The following is a 26,181-nucleotide window of genomic DNA, read 5'->3' as shown; positions in this document are numbered from 1 at the left end:
TTTCCAAAGTGGCAGTATGGCATGTTGCACTACTGTGAGCTCAAGGAGCTCCTGCTGTTTGCCCTTCTGCTGGGATTACCCACATTTCAAAAGAAATCATAGAACCTGCTTCCTGTATCGCAGGAGGAATGCAATAGCACAAGGCTAACAAAAAAAGGGAGTTTGTGCAACAGGCATGATGGTATATATCATAGGAGAGCCTCTGAAAGATGGACTCAAGTAGTATTCCTGCGAGAATTTACATTTCCTGGTTCTTCTATTTCTTGGTATAGCTTCTCCCCTATGATTATTCTTCAGTCTTCATTTAAGGCCTTAGATGGTAAAAACATGGATACAAAAGTGAATGGGAATATTAGCATCAATTTCAGCAACAACTAAGAAGATTTGACCCGCTGCATCAGAAGCTGTGAAGTGCTTTCCAGAAGGGATTTGTTCGATAAGCGAACTACCTAAACCCCACTTATTAGAGTTACTTGGGGCTCAGATCTGCTGGCATGCAGCAGAATCCACTCAAAATCTGATGGGTTATCTGAGAGGTGTTTGTATAAAACTTTGTCAGCAAATCTAGTTTAAAAAGTAGATTCCAAAGGATTCATTAAAAAATTAAGAAAAGGGAACCCAGCAACTGAGAAACTGACCCTCTGTCTGGTAAGGAGAGAATTATTTTATCCTTCCCACACAATGATTTGTTTTTTCAAAATTTAATTACATACTATTTTATAGTTTTACATGTGCAGGTTGAAAATGTATCTTTGAGCTCAAAGATGCATGCCTTTGCAGAAATCTCACTTTTCTCTCTATCATCAACAGTACCTCACTTTCATGTCTCACACTTCATCTCTTAAGTATGTGCTCTGCAACTTTATATGGTAACTGCTAAATTCCAAAGTGCCATCTAATGTTTGTCAGCAGGACAGCAACTGGTTTATGCTAATGATTATAATAGTGCAAAGCAATGACCACATTTACCCTAAGCATCTCAGAAATATTTTTGCAGTTTCATTTGCCTTGAAAAGTCCCAACTTCTTTTGTTTTGTGTGAATTTTTATTGAATGAGGTTTTGGAAGCAACTGAAAGGCAAGGATTTTCTTATTTTGTTTGCCAAGATTTGTGAAAGAGTAATTTTCCACAACCGTTAACCTTTCTGGCCTGGAACTGTGCCAGGTTTAAATTAAAATTATTTAGTTTGAATGACAAATTCACAGTTTCATAATAATTTTCCATGATTTTACATTGCTTTACTAGTAGAACTATGTTTTCTTCTAAAGAAGGTATAAGAGAAACACATTAAAAATAAATTCTGCTTGCTGTGTGTACCTTATTATGTAAACAGGCATCTAGGTTGTTCTTTGCATGGTGTCTCTGAGTGTTGCAAGACCAGTAAGTATGACTGCAAGTAATTATTAAAAATGTCTAAAAACAGGAACATTCAAATGTAAACGTTAAAACATTAAAGAGCAATATCAGGTTTAACAGGATTTTTTTAAAAAACAACTTTGTAGTCACATTTACCACATTTGCTTCTTGATAATTAACATGAAAATATCTTACATTTTAAAGTTGTGATTTATTTTTCATGTTCTGCTGCTTGTTTATTTCTCAGCTCAGACAGCAGAACATGATTAATTGTATTGGCTTTTTAAGATTTTTAGTTCTGCTACAATGTAGTTCTCAAGCTTACTACTGTACTAGTTCAGCTGGGATGTTCAGGAAGAAAGATCCTAAACCTTCACAAAACCTTTTTGCGCTATATCTCTCAATTTTATGAAAAGATTTTGTTACTAATACAGGCCTTGATCCGTATGCGTACAAGTGAGGCAGACCTTTATCCCTACAAGGCATTGCACAGGAGTCGGTCGGTCTTCGTAAGCCTCTACCCTTGCAGATCGACATGTAGCCGAAAGAATGTTTTGCAGAAACTTTAAAACCAACAAGCAGGCGAACAGGCAATTTCCTCTTCCCCTGAGCCCTTTGAGCTTTGGACCTGAAGGGTTCAAATTGGCTTTTAAAACCAAAAATTTTCTACAATTCCATTTCAGCTGTCTCCAGTATCTATAAGCTCTTGTGAACTAATGCTGAAAGAGCCCAAAATGAATGTTGGGTTATGATGACATTGATAAATTACTGAGCCTTTCGCTAGTTTAGGCCATCTTGTCAATGGTTCAAATTATGCTCTCGCTTGCTTTGTCACAAATGTGGAGTAATTCACTGAAGTCATCGGTGTGACTGAGAACAGAATGGCCAAAGATGGCCCTGGGCAGCCTGAGACTGTGTGCCAACTGTAATTAAAGCCTTTGATTTAAATAAATGTCAGAGTTTACTCTTGATACGTATATTTAAAAAAACCCAAAAAGCAAAAAACAAAACTGCTTCCCTTTTTAAGCTACCAAATTACTAGCTGAAGAGAATATTTTTTAACCATAGTTGCAATGACTGGAAAATGCTGTAGAACACTGTCTGAGTTCATTTTAGGGACTTAATCTAAAATGTACCTTTAGCTGCTGGCAGAGTGGCATTTTTAGAATACTGTAGTTAAAGATTGAAAAGAACTATAGTCTCCGTGTCTCTAACCCATCTCGATTAGCTCTTCTTCCTTTTTGCAGTCTTATTTTCATATAGAAGTATTTCAAATATAAGAAACTTGCTCTGGAATAAAATTTCATACACAGAGACCTTAATTCTCTCTTCAGAAGAAAACCCAAAACAGCTTCAGATTTTGGTTTGAGGAGGATAGTAATTACCATAAAAATCGGTTGATAGTACCGACAGCTATCAATCCAGCACATAATAGCAAACCACATTTTTGCCCTCTGAATGAGAGAATGGCATGTTAACCTGGTATCTTTTGAGCAAGTGATTGTAATGTGCAGCTTGAAATCCAGCACAAATCATCTGGAAAATCCAAAAACCAAAACAAAATCTAAGAAATGAAAAATGGTTAATACTGGGTCTTTCTTTCCTGCATTTGAGTGTCTTTGTTTTCCTTTCCAATAACTACAGCATGAAATTATGGTCACAGTACCAACCTTAAATTTGATTTGTTTTCCTTGCTGTTGTTATAAATGTAATGCTGGTTTTTTTTTCTTAAACTGGAGGAGATTATTCTATTTTTATCCCTGTAAAATGTAGTTGATTCTTATCTAAATGAAGCTGCTGGGAAGAAACATAGGTCATTCATTCAACTGCGACCTACATGCACTGACATGTAGCTTCCTCCGTCCTTTATTTCTAATGTAAGCAGTGCTGTCACCAGACTGTCCTCGTTCTCATCCTGTCATATGACAACTTGGATGAAATGGAGTTGGCTGATATGAGATGTAGCAAGATGGAAACTGTGTTTGTATACAAATGAAAATCCCCTGAACTTGCTGAAATGCCTAATGGTGTCCCTCTACAGAAAGTGTCTGCTTCCTCTGCCTTGTGATCCTTTAGACCTCTTCTTTAATACTGGATTCTTAAATAAGGATGACACATAAAATTATCCTCCGTTTATAAACAAACTACTCCCCGATGGAGGCAATCTGGCTTCATCTCCATTTCTAACCTTGCAGTATGAAAGCAGAAATATTGTCAAAACCATGTTGATGGAAATGTTAGAAATATCTTGGTGGATTTGTCGTACTAGAGTCATGCAACCATTTTGGAGCAAGTACAGATGCTTTGAAAGGTAATTTGCTCCTGTAGTTTTTCAGATATATTTTAAAATGATGGAAATGCTAGCAGGAAAAGATTTCAAAATGTATCTTGGAGATACGAGGTTCTGTTTTCATTTGTCTGTATTAAAATCATTACAGTAGGGCACCCTGATACATCAGGGTGTACTGTTCTTTAGTTCTCCCACTTGTCTATTTGCTGCATGAAATTCACAGAACAACAATAAAATACCCTCAGCATGGAAGCACCTATATGAATATAGGCTGTCTAATTCTGCGGGTTGCCATGGATGATCGTGGTACTTTTGCCTATATGGTTAGCTGGGATTCTTGATTCATCTTGTGCCTTCTTGCTCTGTTGGGTTTATGGAAGTTACATATCACTGAAGCCATATGTTATGTTTCCAGGCAGAGCTGTAAACCATTTCATTTTTACTGCCCCTGAGAGCAGATCAATCTATAGCGCAGCACTAGTGATGGAGAATTTTTTAAGGGTAATGGGAGAAAATAAAAAAAGAGAGCTTGGCCCAGATACTATAGTACTCCATCTTCCAGAGAATTAAACCTCTTCCTATTTATAAATTTTTAATTTCTCAGAAAGAATAAAGAAGGTTTTCACCCTACTTTTGCAGCTGGGAAAAATGTGACAGATTAAGAAATTAAGGTTCATTTAAAAAAAAGGAGGGGGAGAGGTTGCGATGTAGTCAGCAGTCTGATACTAATGGATAGAGTGTTTGTTGCCAGAATTTGGAAGTTCAGTATAACCTTAGGGATATAATCCATAACTCTTATTTAGGTAATTAGTTCTTTTACTTCAGCATTGCCAAATCCCAGCATTCAGAATTATGTGAGCTGGTAAAATATTGCAAGTGGCTAAGAAATAAGGGAACTTGAGATGTATTTCCCCCCCCCTTTTTTTTTTTTTTTTAAATCTTTGGCTTTGAGTCAAAACACTTTCAAAATTTACTTTACAACCAGAAGGCCTACAAGCATCTATTATATTTTTGAAAAGAAAATTATGTTTTTAAATAAAAACCTCACTCCAGAAGGTGGGACTTTAAAATTCAGCCACACTAATCTTGCATGGCTTGCACAAATACCTGTGGGTTTACAACATGGGAGACTTCGTATGTGAGTGAGAATTGGCAAGTCCGTCCAGGAAGGTTTTCAGTTTCGTCGTTTTGCATGCAAGAGTAGCTACTTCAGTGCCCTATGGATATAGACTTTATAACGTTTTTTTCTTTGACAGTGTATAAAGGTCTGGCACATATCCATGTGCATGCCTAAATTGAATGGTGCTTTTCTATGCCAGCATGGCCTCAACAAAAGTTGAGCTATTTTAGTTTGTTAACTGAAGAAAAGTTGGACAAGGGGGCGGTGGGGAGTGCTGTACAAAAGTACAGGAGACTCATACAAAATGCGTTCCTTTTGTTTTGCTTTGGCCTTTAAGTATTTTATTAACGGCCACTACCAGTTGCCGCTGAATTATCCCACTGTAGGTAGGCTCAGAGCATATTTTTTCCCTCCAGTAAAGCAAATACTTTGTTTCGGCTAAACCTTGTGGAACATCTACCATTGCCCTTGTCAACCTCGATGGCATTTATTTTTAAACAAATTAGGGTCAGAGTTGGGTAATGTAGTTCTGCCCTGTTCTCTGCCCCTAAAATACAAAGCCTTAGCTCTGATATTCAGCTGGAATGCTGACATTGGCAGTAACAGGAAGGTTGAAATTAGGATTAAATAGGTCTGAAATATTCTTTCCGGTCAGTACAGGAGATGCCATGTTTTCATGTTGATCTGGTAAGATTGATATTAATTAACATGTTAATTACGTTGACACTGGAAGCATGTTTTAGAATTTTCAGGGAACCTGAAGCTGGGATGAAAAGACACTTTTGTGCAAAGGTGCCTATTCTGATAATTAAAGAAGATTGAATTGTAATGTACCTTCCTTTCTGCTTTATAGCTGGTCTTGCTGTCTCTGACTATCCCTGTTTTCCAGGGGTAGTCTCTAATTTGATTCCAATAGCTTTCAGTCCCTAATTACCATTGTTCAGCCACCAGCTGTTACAGTGGTGGATTTATTTATTGCTTTGGTTTGCTGCAGGAACCTAGTACAGAAGAGGAAAAACAACCACTACCCCTTGGCTGGTGACTGCAAGCAGTGCTGGTTATTTAGCACTGGGGGGAGGACTTAGCTGGCTGCCTCAGACCTGGTTAACTGCTTACATCTGAAGGGCAAGGCTTTAGTCCCAGTGCTGGGTAAGCGTGCCCTCCTGCCCCTGTGGTGCGTCCAGGGGGGAAAAAGTCTTCAGGTTTAGTTAAGGTTGGTTTACCTACCTACCTAGGTCTCTTTCTTATAAGGCTTGATGTCTTAATGTATTTATTAATACATACCCTTTCTGCAATTTCTTGGAAAAGACGGAAAGAAGGATCAGATCTTAGAATAAGAAGTATGGGAAGCTCTCCTTCCCAGGGATTTCATGGAGGTTCGCAGCTTGGCTGCCTGTTCAAAGACTGAACGTTACAAGCAGGGTACTTCCAATGTACTAGCAATAAATGGACGTGAAAACCATGCTGTATCATGCTGCGAAGTCCCAGTTTTTGTTGCAGAATGTGGTGGATGCAAGGTATAGCACATCTAGCATTCATTTTGGTAATGACTAATTTATCAAGACAATCTTTTAATGATGTGGGACAGGTTTGTGGGCAGGTGAATGGTTTTAAAAAATGAGGCTGGTTGTACTTCGAGCTGTAAGCCTCACTGCATCTGTGTAAGATGGAAAAAGGGAGGAGGCTGTGATGGAAGATCGTCTTTCTCTGGTGTTGGTGCATTAAGGATGGCGTTAATCTCGAAGTGAAGTGCAAAAAGTAAGCAAGCAAGAGGATTTCCTTTCTTGTGCTTTCTTGTTCGACCTCCCTGGAATTCACGAGGCAACTGCGCTTTCAGTGCAGACGGTGTCTGAAGGGCTTTCTGCCGCCGTAGCCAGCAGGTCAGCGTTTTCAGAGACGCTAGCAACACTCGTTTTGCTTGGTGACATTCTCCCTCTTTGTCTTTATAACCCAGCGGGAGAGATCCAGCGGGGCGGGCCGGGAAGCGTGGGAAGCCCGGGGGCTCGGGCGCGCAGCCGGCCGGTGCCCCCCTCGCCCGCCGGCCGCCGCCCTCCCGCGCCCGGCCGGCGCGGAGAGAGGCTGCTCCGCTGCAGCGCCTCCGCCCGCGCCTGCTGAGCGCCGGCTGGCTCCCCCCGAGCAGCCGCCTGCGCTTCCAGCCGAGCAGCCGAAGCCGCCGGGCGCTCCCCGCTCCCCCGGCGCGCCGGGCGTGGCCGCGCCCCAGCCCGCTCCGGCTGCGGCTGCCCGTCAGTGCCGCCCCCGGGACGGAGCCTGCCGGGCGCCGGGGCAGCGGAGGGAAGAGCCATGTGAAAGGGACGCGTCCCTTGCGGGAGCCGCCGGCGGTGTGTTTTCTCCCGTCGGAGCGGCGTTGGTTGGTGGCCTCTTCTCCCTGGATGGGCTCTGTCTGTAGGGAGGCTGCGGAGGGGCTCTCAAGCGGCGAGGCTGCTGGTCCGGTTACAAAAGGAGCGAAAGAGACTCTGGAGACTGTCAGAGCAGAGGGTTTGCAGGAAGCTGGAGGCATTCTCTGCTAGGGACTGTAAAACTGGCACCTTGCATAAATGCCCGCGGAACTCAAACAGGTTAGTGCTAAACTTGTGTCCTTCCTTTCGGGCTCTGGCAGTTCTGTGCGTCCGCGTGTGCAGTGGTCCTGGTTGTGTGGAAAGGAGAAAGCTGTCAGGGGCTGGAGGGGTTTGTTTACTTGTGTTTTCATTTTTTTAGCCGAGAACTAAGAGCAAAAGCTGAGCTGCTCTTTCTAACAGAGCATTCGAGAGAGATTTTGCTTTTGTCTCTGTTGTGTTAACTGGCGAAACACCCAAAAAAGCCAGCTATTGTTTTCTTTGACCTTCTCGTCCTCCTCAATAAATCTAGGGAACTCTTTGACATGAACAGCTAGAAATGGTGCTTTTAAAAAAGAAGGCTTTGCTATTGTTTGCTTTTGTTAAATGTTTGCTTTTCCCATACAGTGTTCTGTTGCTTTCTTTTTGTTGTTGAACATATCAGGCAAGTAACTTCAGTTTTTCACTCTAAATGTTATCTTAAACGAAAAGCCTTCTTGGCTGTCATCTCAATAATTATAATGGACTTATAGCTCTGTGCAAAAAGATTTCAAATATTATTCTTTACCTTGGAGTGTCACAGAGCATTGCAGAGTAAAGCTGTTGCAGGCTAGATTTAAATAAATAGAGATTATGTAGACTCCTGTAATTTATAGGTGCTTACCTTGTTAACCTCCTTCACCTACCTTGTAAGCCTCAGGAAACCCTATAAATTCAGGTGGCGGCAGGGTTGAGCTGCTCCTCAAACTAGGCTGAGGTGTTACCTTTTTCTTAAATCTCCTTTTTCTTCTCTGCCTTTTTAATTTAAAACAGAGTATTTTAGGATAAGAAAATGCAACGATAATACATCACTGATAATAATGTCTATGAATTTGTTTAGGTTCAGTGCACTGGAATTGTTAGAGGTGCTTTGATTTGGTTTAATCATGCTGTGTTCAACTTGTCCGTCTCGGTAACAGAAGGCTGAATCATTTCTCAATGCAAATAGGATGTTGGTTGTCTTGAGGGGAAAGTAGCCCTTTCAGCTGGGCCCCTGAGTGATCATTTCTTTGTCTGTAGGCAGTCCCTGTAACCGCTGCCCTGCCTGCTAGAGGTGCCCAAATCCTGATTTTGCTTGGGTGCTTGTTTGTGTGTGAGCTACCTGTGGACTTCTTAGGGAGGAAGGGATTTTATTTCTGTATGTGGTCCTGTTCATACTGCCTGACCTGAAGTTACTGTCAAATTACATGCCGTGGGTTTTTGATTTTTAAATAGATAGATATAGTTAGCAGCTTTTTGGGATTTTGGTTTTGTTTTCAATACATGAAGAAAAAAACTGGAGGTAAGGAGCAGAATGCCAGCTGTAAAAACGGTGTGTTTAATGCCTTCTGACCTGTGCAGTAGAGCTGTGTTCTTGTCTTCTGGGTTTCCTATTTTGATAGGAAGAAAAGCTTGAGTGAGAGTGGAAGATCACTTTAAGTCATGCGTTTCAGTTAACTTGTAAATTTTTCTTCCATATCAAAAGAAAAAAATCTCATGGTTTTAATTTTCATGCTGCCTGACATAGTTGAGGATCAGACAGAGATGTTGTTTTATCTTTCTGATGGAGCAAGGATTCTTGATTCATTCTGAGGTCTTTTTGCCATATAACTCATCAGTCTGATACCGCAACAGTGTATTAGAGAATCCTTTGCTTAATGAAAGGCAGTAGTTTTAAACTGTGAGTTGTCAGAGAAATTTATTGTGCAGTTACAGGGCCTCTAGAAAGTAATCTTTTAGCTTTAATGATCACAATTAAGTAAAACTACGCCAAATGGATAAATGACTTTGAGGTGAATGGCAAGTCTACACCATCCGTATGAACAGAAACGGGAGAGATACTAGAAGGGACTTCTGCCACCTTAACTAAAGACCTAATGTATTTAGACATTAAAATCTGAGTAAAGGCAGTTATGAAATCATAATTAAAAAGAACCAAGAGTAACACCTAACTATCCTTTTGGCTTCTACTGGGAATAGTCATGCTTCCTGAAGTTCTGGGCCACGAAAGCAGCATTGTAGCTGGGAGCACTGGTGGAAGAAACAAATGCTGAAAAACTATTCTTGTGGCCATGAGTGTGCAGGGCAGGTGTCACCTTCTTGGTGCTCTCCCTTGGCTGTTCCCCTTCCTGCTGATGAGGGGTGAAGACTGCTGAAGTTTGTGCTGAGTATCTGCAGTCTGCCTTTCTGCAGTGGCCTGACTGTAAGTATAGAGTTCATGAAATTCAGAAGGATCTTGAAGTCTGGAACTGTTAAAATATGTTTGATCACTCTATGACATACAGCTTTGATCTGGACCTGAAACCTTAAGTGCTGGCTTATCTCAGGGCCATGAAGTTGGAAAGGAGTCACTTTAAGTGACTTTTGCCAAAAACTCTTCAGTTCTGTGTTACTCCTGCTTCAGAAAATACTTCGCTAACATTCCTAATTCAGCCGTCGAATTCAGTAAGGCTGCCCTTCCTCAGCACTCTGTCCCTGAAGCATTTTGCTAGAGGATGATACTGATGTGAGACAGTATGAAATCTGAGATCTGGCAAGATGAAAAAGTGGTTAATGCATTAGTGATATACCTGCTATGAGGTCTGTACTAGTGATGGAAATCTTGTGGAAGAAATGGTCATGGAGGTAAAGCATGCAATAGCATCATCATTTTCCAAACAGTTTAGGCAAGTTGTACTAGAAAAACCAAGAAGGGAGCTTAATTTTTAACATGGATCTCTATATGCGTTCACACATGGATTCTCCCATAGAATGGGCTGCCCAGTGTGGGTACAGGCCTGAAACAGCTCTAATGTGCTCTACTACCTTGGAGTAAAGAGATGCAGCAGTCTACGATGTTGACTTCTCCCTGGTCCCTGAAGTAAACCCTTTGCCAGCAGTTGTGACCTCTGTGGCGGTTACTGAGATGTTGAATTGTGTACTGGAGCAACTGAGTGGAGGCACACGTTCCCTTCTGCTAGCTCTGCTGCAGCAGCAATTCCCTGCAGGAGGGTGGGCGTTGTAACTCTTCAGGCAGTTACCACCTAACTCAGGTGTGGAACTTTGCAACTCAGGTGTGGAGAAGTGCCTTTACCCCTTGATACAGGGACTTGCACAGTGGGGTCCTGCACCATGACTGGGATGCTCTGGAGCTGCAGCAAGACACAATGTGTAGGTTGTGAGAATGGAAGTGCTCTGTTTCTGAAAATGCTCTTGCAAGCGCTGTGTTCTTCTAAAAGTGCTGTTGTGTGCTGTTGGAGCTGTTGTGATATGAGGGTTTATAATGCCCAATTTGTGTGTCTGCCTGTGAGTACACAGCTTTGTAACAGCAATAGACATACCAAGCAAAGCATTCCAGCGATTGCACTTCCCGAGGCCGTGTTGCTTAACCACCTGTCCCGAAGGTCATGAGGTGAGCTGGTGTACAGGGAGAATCGGGCTGTCTGCATTTTTTGCTTAAGTTACACTGCAGTTACTAAAAATAAGGTGGTTTTTTTTTAAAAAAAAAAAAAAAGTATGTACACTCAACATCTTCCATAATGTAGAAATACTCATTATGGAAGATCAAAGCAGGGAGAAAAAGCACGTTGAACAGTCGCATTTGAAACTGCACGGGTTGGATGTTTCTAACAAGGCTGTTCTCAAACATGTAATCTCAAACGCTCTTCTCTGAGGAGTTCACTTCTGCCACTAAATTAAGGTTTTGATACTGACTTCAGTAGGAGTAGAGTCAGGGTCACTGGTTGCAAATAGTTGTGACATGTATAAAATGTCTCTATATTTGGGTGTTAAATAAAAAGACATTTCTCTGCATATGAGGATTTTGGCATGTTCTCAATGTGTCTTTATCTGTTCCTGCATCTGTTCCTCAGTTGCTCTAAGTTAATTTCCTCTGTGATAGCAAAACTGTGGAACTATATGCAGGGAAACTTCTAAACAGCTCCTGTTTCATTTGAAGTATGCCATAAAGGTGTAGGGAACATACCATAACATATTTCACTTACTGTTTCTTCCCAGCCCAAAACTTCTGAAATGCCTATGCTAGTTTAAGGAGGTGTTACTCCCTCCCCTCACCCCCCAAGATACCACTCTGAGACACAGAATTAATACTTCTAAGATAACGTGGATTTAATTAAGGAAACTAAAATTTCAGACTCCACCACTGCTTGTTCTCGTTTCTGGAAATATTTGTGGGCTGTGTGAGATGGGAGCTTCAACTTCACTGGGATAAGAAGATCCTTTCCTTTGCTGCTGCTGGCTGTTGGTTTCCCGAATTACGCAACAGGTTGCCCTCTCGGTTATGCAAACACGTGTTTTCAGAACCATTCTGTAGAAAAGACCAGTGAATTCATCCAGCTTAAAAACTGAAGCAAACCCTGCACGCTCTAGGAAAAGAGGAATGACATCTTGACCCAGACTGTTTGCGGCCCTTGGAAAAGCTGTACCTTCCTCCTGGGGGTGAAACAGGGAGGAGAAGCGGCTCTGTATTAAGTAGGTTAGCGGGAGAAAGGAAAGGGCAAGGAATGAACAGAAGCGTGTGCATAGGATCTCGTGTAACTACTCTTGCTGGTGAAACAAGGCGGCAGTACGGGGGTTTCCTATCTCAAATGACTTTGCCTGGGAGCTCTGTATATGTTTGGTTTGGTCAGGTCTTTCCGAGGACAGAGCGGAGCATTAAAAAGACCCTGTTCTTCGTATTTTTGAAAACTACTGTTGTTTCAGTAGCATCTTCTGTGTGACTGATGTTGGCCAGCAAAGCTCAGCTGTGCCCAACGATGACTTTGTGGAAAAATGGCAGAAAAGGATGCATATGCGGGTTCATAGTGGATGGGAACTTTCTTATGTTTAACTCTGCCTTCCAAGGTATTTTTGTCAATAGGAGTCTTCCTCATAATTTCATATTAGCCTCTGTATTTTTCATAGCATTGCACAGGCTTGTTTATACTGTAGGAGGATAGAAAAGGAAATTAATATTGCAGTAGCTTTAATAGTCGTAAGGTTAGGGTAGCAGAGGTGCTGCTTAGTTTATGTTCAAAGGTTTTGTTTCTAGTGAGAAATGGAACATAGGATTTTGCTAGTAGTTTTTCCTTCAGTTTTGTTTTTCCTTTTAAGGGTGAGGGGGACCTGATGATTCCTCCCTGTGTCCCAACCATGGAATAAAGAGCAAGAGGAGAGGTTTAAGAGTGAATGGAGTCCCTGAAATAAATCCTGAGACTAAAGAGAGCCTATTTCAAATTCTTGGGTAAAAGGAAAACTTAAACTCAAACTTTGATAGTTTTAAATTTCACAGTGTCCTTTGTGTCTCGCATATCTTAATAGGTTGCAGGCAGGCTTTGGGATTTTTTTTTTTTTTTTTTCATTTGTCTGCATGCCTAAGCAGTGAACAACTGTAACTGTACCTGAGAGAAGCTTGATGAGCACGCACAGGCTAAAATTTCACTTTCCCTGGGGAATCGTAATCTTTTGTATCTACAAATGGGCGGGCAAGATCTCTTCTGTCTTACTAAGGGATGGTGATTCCATGGACTCGGTGCTCCCTGTATACTGCAGTAATGTGAAAATTCATTACTTTCAGTGGTGTTCTCTGCCTCTTTGATGAGTCAAGCCCACACCTGCTTACAGCAGGAAATTGAAATGCCTGAGTTTTCCCTTTTGGCTAATCCCACACATCTATCCTTAGCATCACAATGCTTCTCTTTGGCATTCAAAAAATAAAGTGAAAACTGTTCTAAGTAAACGTGGAGAATTTTTGAGCTTGGGAGTTTCTGCCTCCACAAGCTAAATCACTTGGCACAGCTCTGAACTTTTATTTTTAGTAAAACTTTCGCAGCCAGACTATTGTAATGTTCAGAAAAAGAGATGTTCCTGAAAGCCTGAAATTAAACCAGAATGTGAGGGCTTATTTTTATATTGTAGAGAATGTATTTTCATGTGTGTTTGTGTGTGTATATATGTGGGTGTGTATAAAAATATATATATGGAGGAGATGAGAAGATGATTTAATTTAAGTAGCGTTACTCTGGATGTGTGTGGTGTAACACTGATCAGAATAATCCAGAACGTTCGGAAGACTTTTCAACTTACAAACTTGTAATTCATTAAGGAGCTGATAAAAGATATGCAACACAATTTGTTTATGGATGGTCGAGCCGTGAGATATAAACAGTTCCTGTGTGTGATCGGGATTATTCTGCTGTTTGAATTGTAAAGTCTTTCAAATTATTTTAGCAGGTTTTGCATCTGAAGCTATTTGCATCCCTCTCTTTTGATGATATGATTCTCAGGCGAATTCAGTGTTACGGGAATAAAGGCCCTTTTGGCTTCTGGGCATGGCAGCATGTGGGCCTTAGCTGGTTGGTTTTGAGATGCATTTAACAAAGACATAACCCAGTGTTTATACCAGAATGTTATGCAGAGATGAGAGCTTTCCGAATTTGAATGAGATGGAGTTTAATACAGGCTGTCGAAAGTATGTTACATTCCACATAGCTGTGGAGAAAGGTTTGATAAGGAAACCAGTATATAAGACTATATATTGTACTTCACACAGTACTGTGTTACAATAATGCAAACCAAGTTATTTTGTTTTGAATGGACAAAATGACTTATTTGTAAAACAGATTATGCAGGTGGCTGGGTTTCTCTATCAACATCTTCTGAATCCTTGTTAATCACTGCTAAGGCAGACCCTAATTCTTTAAATGGAAATGGTGGCTAGAAGCTCTTCCATGGCACCACTGTCTCATATTGGCATAAATTCTGTAGAGCAACTGCTCTGGTTCTGCATCAGTTCACGCTGATGTTCTCCCAAGTACATCGTTTACTCCCAGTCACCTTGCTGACTTCTGTTAGTGTTTTGTCCTTCTTAAACCTTCTTCCTAATGGTAGCAATGGTTACCAAAATAATTCTCCTATTGTTCATATACATTAAATTAGGAGGAATGTATTGCCATTTAAACTTAATCCAGCAGATGCTTTATGTTACTGGCCTCAATTACGTTGGTTATCAGCTCATCTGTAAAACCAGCAATATGTTTTGGGAGACTGGTGTTGCCCAGCTGGGCTGTCTTGGTGATCTCTCTGCCATTTTAAGTCCCTGATGAATCCTAGACATGGCTTTCACTAGCTTAAGAGTGCAAGTCTTTATTAGAGCATCATAAAAAATGATCTATAAGGGAACAGTTATAAATACTCTTTTCCTGGGTTGTAAAAGATTTCAACTTAAATGCCAGATGCTGTGAAAGTAAAGAGTGACTTTGTAAATTGTAGATTTTATTTATAAAGTACGTGTTGATGCTGCTTACTATTGTAAAATCTAACTCTTGCTGCTTTCACAGCATCTGGCCATGAGATGTCCCCTTGAACTCCTGGATTGCTGACAGACTTTTTTTTTTAAGAGTAACTAATGATATTAAGAGTTGCTGTTAATGAAAAGGGAATGGTTATTTCTGTGCTGTTACTTCAAAAGCTCTATGTTTTCATTACTTCCCCTAAACACTGCTTGGCTTGTGCATTATCATGCCTTAGTTGTTTTCTGTTGAGTTGGTAATATTTTGAAATTAGCTGGTGTGCTGCAAAAGAAATTCTTTACCGTCTAGTTGCTTTTTCCTTTTTTTGCTAGTAGATCTTATAAATACAGTTGTACCTTGATATTTGAGAAGTGGTCTTCATATCATATGAGAGTTATGTGATTGTTGAATGCTCATGAAGGAGGTGATTGGACTTCCTGGGTGAGAGATTTCCCTCCGAGTGTTCTCAGTTGTTGCTCATTTGGGTAAAGAAAGTGAGCAAGTGAAAGCCCCTCCTAAAGCAGCAGTTTACTACCCTGTTCCTGACCAGTGTGAGATTGTAACCTGCTCACCTTACTGGGGCATCAGAATGGCAATACTTAAAACATTCCCAAAACTTAAGAACTCAAGACATGATAATGCCTTGGTTCACACATGCATTGAAACCTACATTGCCATGATAAGGGCTTCAAAAGCGCTTTGCGTAGTTTGTGTGCTGTTACAGATGAACCCTATGGCTGGTTTGCAAATAGGAGGGGAAACAAGGTTCTGCTTCCTCCCCAGGAAGGGAGGCAACAAGCTTGGACGATGGGAGTGGAAGCCAACTAACACTGGTGGTTGGGTGAAGTTAAGCACGCAGTTTTCTGGATGAAATTTCAATGCATCAGTTATGTGGAAAGCCTGTCCTTGCCTTCTAGCACTGGCAGGCAAGTTAATGGATATTTAATACAATATATGGAAACTTTCTTAAGTCTGCTAGTTACGGCATTAATTCACTTCTGCGGGATGATTGTGTCCTAGCAATACGAGTGTCGGAACCTGATGCCCCAGCTCCTGTTTTTTTTTTTTTTCTTTTTCTCTCCTACCCCCTCCCCGCCCCACCCCCCCACCCCCCACCCCCGCTTTTTAATAAGCTTATTGTACTTTCTGGTTCTTCATTCTCCTCTTTGCCCAAAAGGAATGGACTATGGTATGTTTACAAGAGTTTTTAAAAAATGTATTTCTCACATTAGCATATGTGAGTAAATGTATGTAAATGTATGCTAGACGAGGAACATTTTGCAGTTGTCCTTACCAATTTCATCTCATCTGGGTCATTCTTGCTCTTTCTACCATGACATGTTGTTTTATTACCTGAGGTTAGAATGCATCTTGGTCACGGCAACACATTTATCTTGTGTTTTATGATGTGATCTTATCACATCCCATTTCTTTTCTCTTTCCTATTCAGCTTTTCATCTGTCAGTGACAGTCATGACACCAGCTAGTAGCATAGTAATACCCGGGCTATGTATTAATGCATACCGTTGGCAATTTTTAAGGCTAATACTTTGCTTCTGAGGTACAATATTCTTTTTAGCAGGTTATTTCTGGAGGGAAGAGCCATATGTAATTACATCAAAAACAGCAGCCATCAATCATTTTAGATGTAAGAGATAGCAAAAAAGGTTTCCTTGGATAACATTCAGTAAATATGAAGCAAACAGAAGGTGACACTACACTCTTCTCTCTTGGCTGCAACAGTACAAGGAGATGCAAAGAAGTTCTAATTAGTTATTTGTGTAATAGTGACAGTCAGACCTTTGTATTTGCAGTTGCAGCTTCTATTTTAACATAAAAAAATAAGTATTTTCCATCAACTCTATGAGAATGTGAAGTGAGAGGGAGAACGTTGTTCAGTTCCATTGTTGAAGTTGTTATGGCCCTTTCTAATGTGTTGGATTTAAAGATGTATTCTTTCCTCTATTTCTTCAAGGGCCAAATCTTCAAAGAGAAAACTGCTATATAGGCAACCAAAAATGATGGAGACTTTGAAACCTTTCAAGTATACACCAATTCCAAATATGATTAGAAATCAATTAGAGCGTTGCGTCAATTGGCTGAACAATTTTGAAAATCTGGCTGCTGGTTTTGGTGTGTAAATAGGAACTGAAACATCTGCCTGCAAGTTGCTTTAAATCTAGTGTGACGCATTGTTAATCCAGTAAGTTTTTCTGCTTCTTGGTTTTTGAGACTCCAGTCAAAATCATCTTTGTGTTTCAGTTACATGGGATCAGTTTATTTTCCTTTTTTTTTTCCCCACAAAGCTGACACTCTAAAATTTCAGCTTAACAATGCTGACGCAAACTTTTCAATACTTAAATAAAATGTAATTTTCCTCCTTTGCTGCCTCTACCAAGAGGCATAGCAAATATTGTGTAACACCCATCCCAAGCTGGCTGGATTCCAGAGACTTCCCAGAAAAAGAGACACTAGTAAAATCAGCATCTGCCGTGTACATCAAGATAGTAAAGGAAGAGTCGTGTCCACAGCAGCTGAAGTGCTGTGTATGTTTGTATAAATATACTGCAAATGTGTGGGTGTGTTTCATGAATTGTTGCTCTTTTGAATTTTCTTGTGTTCAAAGAAACTTGGCCGAGGTACCTTATGGGATACTGTTTTGGCAACTGGAGTCACAAAAATATTTACGAAGACTGTTGGGTTCTTCCCCCATGCTCTTATCCCTCCTTCCTGTATTTAAAATTCCCATAAGTGTTTTGTTTTATTCTTCTAAAAAATCCACAGTTTTCTTTTAAAGGGACAGGGAGAATTAGCTTTCTCCTGGGTGTAAATGATAGATAAATGCTTTTTAAAGATGCCTTTAAAATTTAAGGTAATAATGGAAACACACCACGTAAACTATGTTGTTTTTTAATGTTTCCTGTAGATTACAAAGACTATATTTTTGGGTGGCTAACAAATTGGGAAAAGGTACTTTTCCTCCCTCTTAAAATTCAGCTCCATGTTCTCCTGAGGAAAAATGTCGAGATGGCTTTGTTTGGCACTTCACGCAGTATAGCTCAAGTAGAAATACTGTTCTGTGGTTCTGCTGTATTGTGTTTCCCATAATGGTGGTGGGAATGCAGTGTGAATGCCCGTAGGATCGTGTGGGCTCCTGGATTCATCCAGAAGGGACGCAGGCTGCGAGCTTTGCTGTGAAGCACGCTTGGGATCGGACTGCACACACGGTTAGCGTGTGGGAGGTAATGTGGGGTGGTGAAGGCTGACTTCTCCATTGGACAAAATAAACTCATTATTGGTCCTGGCAACTGTTAAGGACAAGTTTCTCAAAATTGTTGCACAGTTTGACTCGTTGAGCAGTGCACGTCAGTCTGCTGTTACAATGCCACTTTTCAATTTTTTTGCTGGTCCCTGAAATTCGAGGTTTGACTCTGATAGCACTCGTAGTAATGTAGAGCAGGCTTTCTGGCAGAACTCATGTCTCCTTGATTCTGGTAGAAGTACTGTCACAGTCTGGACTTCGGGCTTCAGGCAGGTACAGGTCTCTCTAAAATGTCTTTGGATTTGGTTGAGAATTGAAGGAAAGGGAAGAGTGTCAGGAGCTGATCAACTGCATTGGAAAGGAAAGAGTTAAGAATGGATTGCACAGCTGAAATCTCAATTTGAACTTGTGGGCTCTTCAGAGAAAATGCCATTCAGCACCGTTGCACAGAGTTATTTCATTCTTAATTTTAATTGACATGTCCCAGAATGCAACCTTCTCTTACGAATCCTTACAGTGCAGAGATGTGTGTGAGTCAGTGTGCCTCTGTGTGGGCCATTTCTGCCTTTTAAATTCGGGTCATCATTAATTTCCCTTTTGATACCAGCATCCTTTCTGCTTACTTTATTCACTCAGTAAGTTTATGAAATTTGAATGAATCTTTCCCTAACTAAGACGTTGGTCACCTCCTGGGATTTCAGCTTAATGACCTGACCCTGCTCCTTTTTTCTTCTCTCTCCCCCCTGCCCCTTTCCCACCCCCCCGCGGATGCCTGTTGAACAGGTAGAAGTGATGCTTTCATGGAAGCATTAGCCCCTTGCCTTGGTGACAGGGGTATCCTGTGCAACTTCAGTAACAGAAAAGTAATTATTTTATTGTTGTAAAAATGGCATCAATGTTTCAACTTTATTAGGGGGGAAAAAAACCTCAAGGAAAAACTTGTTCTTCTGTAACATCAATTTTTCATTCCTCTTCTGGGTTTAATTCAAATCCAGTTATTTATAAACCCAGCAATAGCGACAGAACTGTGCAGCTCCATCCTGTAGTAGTTCTGAGGAGTAGAGAGATCTGCCTAAAATATTTTTATACTATTTTATGTCTCCCATATTGATTGCATTTTCCAAATAAACAGTATGATTGTCCAGTACTGGGATTATCCCAGAACTTAATTAACTTTCTTACAGCTTTTGTCTCTGTTTTGTATCTGATGGGCATCTGTTTAAAGAAGCTCTTTGCAAAGTTATATTTTTATATTTTTATATTTTCTGTTATTTATCTTCTTTGTCTTCATAGCTGTTTTAGCTGGTACAGTATTTTGCTAGCGTACAAGGTGGAGTAGCTGTGATTTTGGAGAACAGAGTCTTCATTATCTCTTGGATTTTTGCATAACATCAACTCCATCACAGAAACTATGTAGTGTTTGGATGGTGCTGATGATGATCAGACTTACTGCATCTGTACAAGAATGTTTCAGTTTACGAAGGGTCACTCTCAGTCTTAAAGAGAATAACTGAAGTCCTCTCAGGGCTTTGGCTTTTTTAGATAATACCCACTGTTCACCTTTTCCAGAAAAATTGATCAGTGGGAATGTAGGTAGACTAAGTAGGGAAAGAGGCATGATATGGTGCATTCTTAATTAAGTGTTTATTTTTCCCTCTGAGCATAAATAGGATGTGTTGTATTTTAACATAGGAAGTAAGTGGTTTTGTATTGTTGTTACTACTTTATCAAAGTTGTAGTAAGCGGTTGTGTGTGACTTACCCTTACTAGTAAGCCTAAGTGTTGCTCCTCGTGTAGAGTTCCTCACTTACCACAAAAAAAAAAGTAGTCTGATTTATGGCTGTTTTCTAATAAGATTTGAATGCCTCTAGATAAAAAGAGGCAAAGCGCCCTGTTTTTATCTTTGCAACTGATGGCTCAGCTGTAATGTAGAAACGGTGCTGTTCCATACAGTGTTCCAAGGGATGGCTGGAACTGAGAGCATGGTTCATGGCCGCTTTTCCTGCTTCCCACTTAGGAAATGCCTGTCCCCAGGCTGACATTAATTTCATAAACTCGTAGCTAGAGCCTATAGTCTCCATCACATCTTTCTATGAATCTTGATCTGTCACATACCTATACCTGGAATATTTCCTGGATGCAAGCTTTCCACTGCTATCTGGTTGGTAAGCAAGTGAATTTTACTTCTGCTGTGCTGTATGTGGTCCTGTAGAACTTGCTTTTGCCTGATTTCAGTCTGTTTAGCGTACTAGCAAGGCATGCAAATAATGATCATCTTCTTAGTAGAAGTTGTCACTGCTGGCTTGGTTCTCCTGGGGGTTTTCTGGTCTGGGGTTTGGAGCGGGAGGGGAGCCTACCTAGGCTTTGTCCGCGGGTCATTTCATGAATAGCTCCTGTGATCTGACAAAGTGTGTGATTCAGAAGAAGAGAAGCTAAATTTAGTTCTGTTACCTGGGCCTCTTTTGGTATTCTACTTTCTTTTGAAAAACGTATCTTTGAATTTTAAGCAGGTGAATTAAAAATACTGTAATTCAGTGTGTTTACACACTTGTACAGCTCACTGACTGCCTTAGCTGGAGTGGGGGCTTTATCAATTATTAAAGCATGGACTTGTTTGGTTTTGTCCAGCTTCAGTGCAGGACACAGCTGCTGAAGTTGTTGTCTGGAGGTGAGTATGAGAGCTTTGTTCTCAGCAGAATCGTTCCTCTTGTGTATGTTACCTTAAAAACCTAAAGGTTTCAGAATCTGTTAGTGTATACATGTGTCTGTTTCTAAACTAGAATGTGCATAAAATTACAAATACATTTTACAGGGGCTGTACCATAAAAATTTGGAATGTGTCCCTGTGTATATGGTTTGTTTTTTCTTTCTTAAACTTTCTTTCTTTCTTTCCTCCCTCCTCCCCCCATATGCTAAAGATCTGGGGAAAAAAAACACGTTGTTTACGTGCAGCCTGTTGTTCAGTCAAAGTACATATTATCAATGGTCACATGCTTTGCTTAAATATTTTATAAGATCAGTGTATAATATGCTAACCCTGCCTTCTTTCTGTTGTCTGATTGTGCATTTCCACTTATACCTAGTTAGTAATCCTGACGGGCCTGAAATGTGTAAGCTTTGAGCAGATATTTGATTTCAGACGTGCTTTGTTCTGAAAGTTCCCCTTTGCTGTGCTCAAATGACAGAGCTTTGAGTAGTAAGAAACTTCTTTTTCCCTCGTGTTCTGACTGTACAATGCTGAAGTAATCTTGTATCTGTGAAGAAGGGTGTCTCCTGTCCCCTCATGCCTCCAGCATGAGGCAAAAGCCGTGCGGGCTCATGCCAGCAGGATAAAATATGAAGGCAGGTTTTAGACACTGCTTCAACGTGAGTCCTGTTGCAACTGGGTGAGGAGTACGTCTTGTGAAAGGAAAGTCTCTGCACAGCGATCGGTGTACGGTAGTAATGTTTCGGGCATATGACCACAGAACTAGCCTCCAACATTCCACAATAACAAAACAATCCAAAAGAAACGTGGTAAGAAACTAGATAGGGGAACTGAGCTTTGACTGCACTTGCTGTTCGAATAGGGCAGAGTCCAGTGGTGAGCCGTGGGCACCTTTGTAATGCCACACAGGTGGGTGCTCCACCGTACGGGGGAGCTTTGTTCCCTTTGCTCTGCACAGGGATGGAGAAGTGGCTCTGGTGCTGTTCATCTCCCTGTAAAGACAGTGGTTTCTATTCCACTAAATGGTTTTAATACAACTGTTGTTCTTTGCAAAGGGATTTTGACAGGTACTGGGCTGGAACAACTTTCTTGCTTTGTTCATAGGGGTTCGGAGCACTGCCCTTCTAGGATCAGGCCACAGAGTAGGAAAATAAAGAAATGCCAAGAAAAAATAAGGAGCTGTTGGAATGAATCTTTTTTGGGCTCTGGGTGGAGAAAGGTCTACATGCTTTCTTCTTCCTGTTCCTGAGTGCACCAGTGTACAGTTGCAACTGCTCTTTTGGTACTTCTGATCTGACACAGAGAAGGAAGTAGTTGATCTCTGCACAGGGTCTGCTTTACACTTTTCTCCTGAAGCTTCCAGTCAGGTATTACAGAAACTTAGAGGAGCTTTGTCACTAAACTTGACAGAAGCAGGTCTGGACCATCTGAGGCTCAGTAGACATTAAGACTCTTGAGTACAGGTCCGCAGTGGCTGAAGTTGCGAGCAATAGTGATTATCCCTGATTGTTTTTTTGGTTGAGTTTCGTTCTTATTTGGGCCGGTGAAAAACTGCTTCTTGTTATTATGTTAGGGTCATTACCCTGAGGACAAGTGAAAGCAGCTTATTGTTCGGGTTCAAGCTCCAGAGTTTCACTGTCCGGAGACATTGGTTTCTGCCTTCTACCCATCCAGGCAGATTCAGTGGAATGGATTTTTGATTCTTTGCTTAGTCAAAGTTCTTTTAGGAGCATCATTATCTCTGAAGGCAATTTAATTTACAGGAAATGCATTCAGCTTCTTGCAGTGTGTGTGTCAAGAAAATTTGAGTAGATAATTAATCTGAGGAACTGGAAATTAATTGGGAGGGAAATTGTTGCTTTAAAGATCTGCTAAATAATCACCATTTTACTATATTTAGCTGTCGGTTGAAGCAATGTGAGATGTAGAGAAGATAAACCTCTGTAGCCTTATATACTCCTTATTTTGGAGGGACAATACAATACAAAGCCAAATATTTCTTCCTTTAACTCATTGGACTTTCATAAGTGCAGAAAGCTAGCTGTCAGCTATCAAGAAAGTTTGGGAGCTACTGAATGCCTGGCTTGTTGTAATATGCTTTTGAAAAATTCAGCTTGCTTTATAGTTTTCCAGAACTGGAAGTCATCCACATGAGTACATAAGTACTTCACAGCACGGGGGCCTGGAGGCTCTGCTGTTGCTCAGATTCAGTGAGGAGGTCTCAGGAATGACCATGGGAGTGGTGTGGCCCTTCAGGAGAGCCAGCTACACCTCCTGCTGAGCTGGCTTTGGAAAGCAAACGGATCGGTAGCACTGGGCTCTCTCTGAAGGGGGAAAATAGAATGATGAAGCATATGAAGAAGCATTTCCTCAGTTTTCTTCTGGACTTTGCAATAGATACCCGGTGGTAACCACCACCATTTGGTATGTTTTGTGAAATCACTACTGAGTGGAAAAGGTGATGTCAGAAGCATGCTAGGAACACGGTAATGCTGTTTAGGGTGTTTTGAGGAATGAGATGTTTTGAGGAAATTCTTTTTGCTTGATGTTGCATTATCTTTACATTCCAAAAGGCCTTGTAGGTGGCTTAAATGCTACAAACTGTCAGACTAGATCCAGGCTCTGCATTGTCTTTGCAGTTTTTTGCTTTGGGGGCCAGTGAGTTGCTATCAAATAAGAGCAGGAGACTGTTGAGAGGAGGGTGTTGATGGCACAGCAAGTTATTTTTGCTGGTGCCGACTTGAACTTTCAGCCATCTGGTGATAATGCTGTCACTCTTGAATTCAGTCTTTCCTTGTTAGAAAAGTTTAATTGAAATGCGATGAATGAAGATTGTGTGCAATGCATCAGTTGCACTTTTGTGTCTGACAATAGCAAGGATCAATTTAGTGAGAAGCATGTTAGAGCATACTGTGGCTACTGATTTAGAATCTAATCGAGGTGAAGTAGCTGTGAATGTCAACATATAATAATATGGGGCAATGTGTCAATACCTTGAAGACAGCCTGTTAGAAATTATATGGAATTAATTCTAGAAAACAATGATGTAAAGGTTAAGCAAGCACAGGAGTGTGACAGAGAGCAGGTATTTATTGTAGTATTAAGAATATATTGCAGATATAAAGAACATACATGAGAACATGCCTCTTATCACACGGTCCCAACTGTGGGTTTAAAGGTGCCTGATTTAAGGGGGTTCATTTGCCGGATGGGAACCTCAGAAACCTGTTCTCTAAATAAGTCAGGTCACATAGGCAGAGAGCGGAGAGGGCTTATAATGATGATTGATGAAGAGCTAGATTTTAAAGAGTTTTTTAAAAAAGAGAGATTGTGGAGTGTATGTTTGCATGCTTTGGTTTAAAGCAATCATGTTAGCAGGATCACAGTAGTCTGTGTGCAGAGACAGCTTTGCTAGGCCGTCCGGTACAGCTGGGGAGAGTGGAGATGAGAAAGAATGGGCAGGCTTTAAGGACATCACTTTTCTGGTCAACTGCTAAAGACAACTTTGAAAGATCCTTTTGCTGTTTCACCCAAGGGAATGAATTCTGGAGGGATTGTCAACACTTTGTTATTGAGGTAAAGGTAAGCGCGGTACAGCTCCTGGATGCTGTGCTCTGCAATGAGGAAATAAGGGAATGTAACTTTGGGGTTATCTGAGGGAAAACCTCAGTACTTCTGGCGTTTGAGAAATCTAACTTTCAGACCACACTTGAAAGTATATGGAAAAAGTAGAGATATGCTTTAAACTGTGTGGAACAGGTATTCAAGTGAATTTCTTGTTTTAATCTGTATCACTTCAGATTATGGCATATTAACTTAATTATTTGGACAGACATGTTGTGGATTGAATAGGTATCTGGAAGACAAACTGTTCTGAAGTGTTCCAGTCTTATTTTTATATCTGTATTTGCCTGTCTGATGAGGAAAAGGAAACTCATGGTCTTCTGTGTCACAGTAAGAAAGCAGTGCTGACTGAAGTCTGTTTATTTAGCCCCAAGTAAAGATGATAATTACTATGCGTGCATTTATAGCTGCTGCAGATTTGAATGTGGGGGAGGCAATTCAGAAAGGCTTTGAGGTTGTTGTTTTTTTTTTCCTGTTGGCTTGCTTTAGGTGGGGAGTGTCTAGAGAGGAACTGGAATGCAAATTTATAATTTCAGAAACAGTAGGATATATTTTAGTGGCTAAAATGGAACACCAGAATCGCCAAATGGTTGAGGTTGGAAGGGACCTCTGGAGGTCATCTGGTCCAACCCACCTGCTCAAGCAGAGCCACCTAGAGCCGGTTGCCCAGGACCATGTCCAGACGGCTTTTGAGTATCTCCAAGGATGGAGACTCTGCAACCTCCCTGGGCAATCTGTGCCAGTACTCAGTCACCCTCGCGGTGAAGTAGTGTTTGCTGATGTTCAGACAGAACCTCCTGTCTTTCAGTTTGTGCCCATTGCCTCTTGTCCTGTCACTGGGCTCCATTGGAAGGAGCCTGGCTCCACTGTCTCTGCACCCTCGCTTCAGGTATTTATTTACATTGACAAGATCCCCCCGATCCTTCTCTAGGCTGGCTCACATTCCACTTGGTGTCCACCAGGACCCCCCATCCTTTTCTGCCAAACTGCTTTCCAGCTGGGTGGCCCCCAGCATGTATTGGTGCCCGGGGTTGTTCCCCCTCAGGTGCAGGACTTTGCACGTCCCCTTGTTGAACTGAAAGTGAAACTTGTTGAAGTGAAAACACTTTGGCATATCTTTACATACTGTTTTTGTCTGAAACATTGGAAAACAATGCTGTGAGCATGCCAAAACGCTGAAAAATTCGCTGCATAGCCTATTTAAAAAAAAAATCTAAAAATCTGGTATGCATACCTTAAGCTCAGATGACACTGTTAAAACCGATCTGCTAATTTAGAAGGATGCATGATTATTTTACGCGGCTTAGAGCAAACAGAATACTGATTTTGATAGTATGTTTTTTATTTCCAGAACTCCTCTGTTCAAGTGACCAGCTCAAAGGAGAAAGGTTGCAAGGCATATATCCACTTTAGCTTTTAGGAGATGTTACAGTTCACTGCTGCTTGTTGTCTTTTCAAGTAGATTGCTTATGGTTTCCATTTGAATGTTGTTTATTCAGGGAAATCTAATGTAAATAAATTGATTGTGAAATGTGGTTAGGTTTTTGTTCCGTAATTCTCTTGATGCAGTTACAAGGATCTCCTAGAGAAACTGCAGACAGCCTTACTTTTAGTGCATCCACTTTGAGAATCATAAAAAGGCCTTCATTTCTGCACTACGGAACTTCTTCAGTTAGAGAAAAGGACCACAATTTTGAAGACTATGTATAAAAAGAAATGTGGATGAGTGGGGCTCGAATCACTGAACTCAGAACTTCTGAATGATGGGGTAGGTGTTCTGTCTGTTGGGAGGCCTTGAGGGGCTTCTTACTTAGCAGAAAGGAATAAGCACCTCCAGGGGCTAATTCATCTCTCTCTTCTGAGGCTCCGTGCACCGCGAAGGCTTGCTGTTGCTGGAAGGGGCGTGCCTGGCTGCGCTCCTGAGCTGCTCATCTCGTGCAGCCCCACGAGGCAAAATAGCCCTGGTGTTGCTTCTCTTTTTCTT

The 26,181-nt window shown here is 41.0% G+C and overlaps 1 protein-coding gene across 5 annotated transcripts in view; it reads left to right on the top strand.

Moving 5' to 3' along the window:
• Positions 1-26,181, top strand: part of ARVCF (ARVCF delta catenin family member) — a 293,995-nt gene that overhangs the window by 132,034 nt on the left and 135,780 nt on the right. Inside the window, exon 1 of one of the 5 annotated variants that reach the window (XM_075168017.1) lies at positions 6,822-7,342. The exons of the other annotated variants lie outside the window; for them this stretch is intronic. Coding sequence (XP_075024118.1) covers positions 7,322-7,342 — 21 coding nt within the window. The 5' untranslated portion in view covers positions 6,822-7,321. Of the gene's footprint in view, positions 1-6,821; positions 7,343-26,181 lie in introns of those variants that run through there. 5 annotated transcript variants of the gene reach the window in all.

Source organism: Calonectris borealis, chromosome 18 (assembly GCF_964195595.1).
Source record: "Calonectris borealis chromosome 18, bCalBor7.hap1.2, whole genome shotgun sequence".
Lineage (NCBI taxonomy): Eukaryota > Metazoa > Chordata > Aves > Procellariiformes > Procellariidae > Calonectris > Calonectris borealis.
This window is presented reverse-complemented; position numbering and strand designations above follow the sequence as displayed.